Here is a 5,782-nt window from a genome sequence, read left to right on the forward strand (position 1 = left end):
AAAGAGTGACGTAGGGATGGGAGGAAATAGGGGTGGTGAGGAAGTCTGCTTATAACACTGAAGCCCATCCCAACCAGTACTACATTTCTGCAGGAAATTCACAAGATATCAGAGTTGTCTGGGCCAGAAGGAACACAATGAACATGGCACATTCTTGGGCCTCCGGAGTGAGGACTGAAACTTAGGAGTTGGTACTCTCTTGTCACTCTGTAGAACATAATAAAGACCCATAAGGATGAAAGTGCCAAAAGCAGGCTTTAATTTTTCATGATATCTTGTTTTACTCCAGTTAGAAAATGAAATGTAATAAATATTATATGGCAGGGGCCAGGTGCTCACACAATGGTAGTGCAACTGGACCCACTGGGGAAAGGTCCTGGGTTTGTATCCTGGGACCTCCCTGAGCATACAATGCTCATGACCGTGATCCAGGGCAGCTGAGACTGGGGGTGAGTCATAATGTGAGGGCTCTTGTGGAGGTACATATCTCTTTCTCTCTTATGGAAGGAATTAATTAATTAAGAAGAATATTACAAGGGCTGGAAGATGGCGTGGTGGTTGAGGTGCTGGACTCCCATGTGGGTGACTGTGGTTTGAGTCCTGGACCTGATGGCTTGTTTTCTTAAAAAATAATACGTGAGAGGGACCAGCAGTTAGCATAATGGCTATGTCACTGGACTTCCATGTAGTAGACCGCAGGTCGAGTCCCGGACCTGGTGGCTTAAACTTACGCCAGGCGCGTGTGCGTGTGTGTGCACAAGATCTTGAGAGGAGAATGGAGGAGAAGGGATTGTGGCATGGCCATCCCCCCTGGGGGCTGATTTCTCACTTTCTGTCTCTCTGTCTTTCTGGCGAGCGCATGCGCCCTGTAGCAAAAACCTCTTAAAAAAAATAGTAATAATACGTGAGAATTTATTATCCTGTTGTAGTAAAATTACACATAATTTTATTAAGTATTTGTTATTAAGAGTAATGATATTATCAACTCCAAATATTATACAGAATTTATGAAAAGATATCTATTTTAACTTATAGCAAACATTTATGGAATGCCTGCTTTAGGTCAGGCATTGGGGAAGAACTCTCAATCTGACTTCCCCTTTATGTTGTCACTGGTTTTCACTCACCAGAAAGACAGAGAGGGCGAAAGCATCCTCCAATGACATACGGTCAAGTCAGGTCTTTTTCCATTTCTCCATCCTGTAGGGATTTGGGGACATGCACACATACACACTTATGTGGCATCTTCCTCAAGTTGCCAGGACAGACAGTCAAACCATGACTAGCCATGTGGGATCCTGCTTCCTTAACCACTAGACTATAGGACCAGTCCAATATACTAAGTTAAAAAAAATGTTTTTAGTTAATCCTTCTAATGGTGTGAAGTAAAAATTCAACTCATTCTTTGATGTGTGAATTTCCATTTGTCTCAGTAGCATTTGTTAAAGACTGTTCTTTCTCTACTGAGTCATCTTGGCACCCTTATTGACAATCAGTTGACCACAGTACATTGGTCATACTTTGCTTCTAGTCTATTGGCCTGTATCTTTATTTTCATACCAATACTGCACTGTTTTGACTTACCTTTGTACCACATGGGTTCTCCAACTTTATTCTTATTCAAGATAGTTTCGTCATTTTGTGTCCCTTGTAATTCCATATGGATTTTAGGATAAGTATGTCCATTTCTGAATAAAAAGGCCATTGGGATTTTGATAGGGATTACACTGACTCTGTAGACTAATTTTGAGAGTAATGCCACCTTAACAATGTCAAGTTTTCCAATGGGTAAACACAGGCTATCTTCCATTTACTTAGGTCTTCTTTAATTTCTTTCAACAATGTTTTGTACTTTTCAGTGTACAAGTCTTGCATCTTTTCAGGGTACAAGTCTTGCATCTAATAAATATAAGTTAATTTATACTTATTAATTTTTGTTCTTTCTTTGTGTTATCATAGTTATTTTCTCAGTTTCCTTCTCAGATTTTTCCTTGCCAGTGTGTAGAAACACTACTGACTTTTATGTGTTAATCTTGTATCTTGAACCATTATGAAATATATTAGTTATAACAGTTTTGCATAGATTTTTGAAAAGGATTTTTAACGTATAGAATCACGTTGTTTGCAAAGGGAGATTGTTTTATTCCTTCCTTTGTAGCTGGGATTTCTTTTATTTCTTTTTCTTGCCTAACTGCTCGGGCTAGAATTTCTAGTACAACATTTACTAAAAATTGCAAGTAATTTTCTGCTCTGAAGGGGAACGCTTTCAATCTTTCACCATTGTGTTGTTAGTTATGAGTTTTCAAGAATGCATGTTCAGCCATTTCTGTATTCTTGCAGTAAATCTCACTTGGTCGTGATTGATAATTCTTTCATATGCTGTTGGATTTGGCCCTGTAATATTGTGTGATTTTCTTTGGATCTATATTCCCCTAAAGCATATTGATCTACAGTTTTCTTGTGTTATCTTTGCCTGGTATTAAGGTAATGATGGCCGTATAGAATAAATAGCAGAATGTTCCATCCTTATTCATTTTTTGAAAGAGTTTTGAGAAGGACTGTGTTAATTCTTCTTTACATGTTTGGTACAGTTCATCAGTAAACCTATGTAGTCCTGAACTTTTTTTGAGTTTTTTTTTTTTTTTTTATGTATTGATTCAATCTCTTCACTTGTTATATGTCTGTTCAATTTTTTACTTCGTTGCTTTGGTAATTGTGTGTTTCTAGGAATTTGTCCATTTCATGGACATAACGCTCATTTTTGATGACTAAATTCATTTCTTGTTTAGTTAGCAAATATCAATGTAGCTAATGTTTATAAAATGTGAAATGTATGTCATGTTTTATTACTTACTCTTCTAAAGTAAAATGTATATAAGATTCCAAAAAAGAATTAAACAAAAATTTCTCCAAATAATTAGGAATCAAAATTTTCGGATGGGGTGTTGCTATAAATTTTATTACCGAAAAGCATAAGCCCTCTTCATCAAAATAAATGATTACTCATATAAAATGAAATCTCTTTTTCTACCTGGAGGCAGGAAAGGTAAGAATGAAGACTCCTGAGTCAGAATGCCTGCATTCAAACTCCTGCTGTCACTCACTTGTTATATAACTTCTTTGTGCCCCAGGAAGTTTTTGTTGTTGTTCTAACATCTTTTCTTCAGCTTCCTTCCTTTCCTTAAATACATAAATATACTTCACAGCTGATCACTCTTCGAAAATAATTGAATTTCATATTCATAATATGATAAATATATAAAGTATTAATGCATTGCTATCACCATTATTTTCTTAGTGACTTCACAGGGAAAATGACTGCAATTTTTTTTTTTTTGAGAGATTTTTGCTGTAGGGCACATGTACTCGCCAGAAAGACAGAGAGAGACAGAGAATCAAAAGGCAAGAAATCACCCCCCCCATGGGGGATGGCTCACGCTGCAATCCCTTCTCCTTTATTCTCCTCTCGGGACCCTAGGCATGCACGCACACGTGCCCGGCATGAGTTTAAGCCACTGGGTCCAGGACTTGAACTACATGGGAGTCCAGCGATGTAGCCATTATGCCTACTGCTGGTCCCATGACTGCAAATTAAAAAATAAAAATTTGCAGAGGGTGAGGATGCTCAGCAGAAAAAGAGAGAAAAAGTGAGAAAGCACATCCCCCCCCATAGGGGATGGCCAGGCTGCAATCCCTTCTCTTCCATTTCTTCCTCCTTTCTGGTTTCCAACACGCACACACAAACCCACCATGTTTCTCAAGCTGCTGGGGCTACTACTGAAACTGCTAAGTAAGCCATGTGGGATCCAGAGTCACTTTAACTACATGCCATGAGCTGACCTGATGACTTGTTCTGAGAAGAAAACTGCTTGTTTTTTTGGGTCCAGGTAGAAACATTTTATGTGCATTCCATATCAGTTCATTAAAAGGAAAAGAAAAAGGAACTAACAGATGGTGTAATGGTTATATCACTGGTCTTCCACCTGGCTGACCGTGGTTTGAGTCTTGGACCTGGAGGCTTGAAATTCATGGTGGGTATGTATTCATGCATGCCCAAAATCCCAAGAGGAGAATGCAGGAAAAGGGATTGCAGCGTGGCCATCCCCTTGGGATTTTTCTGTCTCTGTCTCTCTGGTGAGTGCACATGCCCTGTAGCAAAAATTTCTCCTCCAACCCCCCAAAAGTTTTGTTCTAATGCTTAAAAAAAGTAACTAACACCCAGGTAGAACATGTCATAACACATCAAGCACAACGCTGTATTTTAAAAGGTGTGAATTTAGTTTATATTCATTTTATATTAAGATATAAGTTAATGACTTATATTTTGCAGGAGTTATCACAAAATGTTACTGCCCAGTGCATTCTTGCAATTAATAAACAAATGACCGAAGAGTATTAACAGTCACGTGTGTAGTTAGAGTTTACACATGTACAAAACTTTGGGTAAGTCAACACTTTAAACTTATTTTTCAAACATTCAATGAACCCATTTCCCCAAAACCATTTGTAGAGAAGCAGAAGGTGTTACTAACTGTGGTAAAACATAAGAAGGGCAGGGGAGGCAAACACAAACTTGAGAATGTAAGAATGTCCACACCGTTCAGTCAATATTGAAAGACAGAATCAGACCATCTTCTATAACATAAAAGGAAACAAATCCCCATAATGAGATACTAGTCAGGAGAAAGAACATTATGGGGGCATATAGAACATTTATTTTCTCTACATAAATTTGCATATCTTAAATTCAATGCCAAATGCCATGTTTTGAGTTCAATTTAAGACTACCGTAGCATGTAGTTCTTGGTGAATCTAGACGGAATGGAATGAATGCTTAAATGGAAATGACAGAAAATACAAACTCTTCATTTGGTCATTATTGTTTTAACTCTTTAATGTCTTCCTTTTTTCACTAAGTGAGACCAATTATAGAAATGAAATCCCAAAACAAATAACTTATACTGCATCTGTTTCTGGAAAAACTAAATAGGATCATCTTTAGTGTGTTATTAAAATAGTAGTTGTGTTTTAACAAGCAAACAAACAAAAATTACTTCAACTCGTGTATAAGCTCACAAAGCAATATTTTAGAAATTTTATCTGATGTGTTTGCACTGTAATAAAATAAATCTGGGTAATGTAAGTAAAATGTGCTGGAGTATGAATAAAGAAAATTCCCAGTTAGCACTGATTTTATATATATATATTTTTTTTTTTTTGGAGAGGTTTTTGCTATAGGACGCGTGTGCTCGCCAGACAGACAGAGACAGACAGAGAGACAGAAAGTGAGAAATCACCTCACCACCACGCTGCAATCCCTTCTCCTCCATTCTTCTCTCGGGATCTTGGGCATGCACGCACACGCGCCCGGCGTGAGTTTTAAGCCACCAGGTCCGGGACTTGAACCGCGGTCGACTACATGGGAGTCCAGCGACATAGCCATTATGCAATCTGCTGGTCGCGCACTGATTATATTTTGAAGCAGTACATTGTCTTCGTGTTTTATGTCAGGAGTCCACGATCCACCAGCTGTAGTTCTGATTCACTGAGAAACGGAAGTACTTCATCCTGGTCCAGTCCCTTCTTCCTCCCTCTGTTTTAACATTTTCATTTTGAGATCAGGCACTTTGTGCCCAGGAATGTGGCGCTGCACATCGACTAAAAAATGTATCCATTGACCGTAGAATAATTATAGTACATTTAAAAAGGAAGATGATGTCTTCATTTAGAAAACAAAACACTGCATTATAGTTTTACAGTTACGACACAAGCTCCAGCTCTT

At 38.0% G+C, this 5,782-nt stretch overlaps 1 protein-coding gene across 3 annotated transcripts in view; it reads right to left on the reverse strand.

The window, feature by feature from the left end:
* The window catches only part of KLHL5 (kelch like family member 5), a 73,717-nt gene that overhangs the window by 1,396 nt on the left and 66,539 nt on the right, over nt 1-5,782 (reverse strand). The window contains exon 12 of one of the 3 annotated variants that reach the window (XM_027768568.1): nt 5,639-5,782. This exon is cut by the window's right edge and continues 2 nt beyond it. The exons of the other annotated variants lie outside the window; for them this stretch is intronic. Within the exon in view, the coding sequence (XP_027624369.1) occupies nt 5,746-5,782 (37 nt within the window). The 3' untranslated portion in view covers nt 5,639-5,745. Of the gene's footprint in view, nt 1-5,638 lie in introns of those variants that run through there. 3 annotated transcript variants of the gene reach the window in all.

The sequence above is a fragment of the Tupaia chinensis genome, unplaced genomic scaffold (assembly GCF_000334495.1).
Source record: "Tupaia chinensis unplaced genomic scaffold, TupChi_1.0 Scaffold146907_1, whole genome shotgun sequence".
Classification (NCBI taxonomy): Eukaryota; Metazoa; Chordata; class Mammalia; order Scandentia; family Tupaiidae; genus Tupaia; species Tupaia belangeri.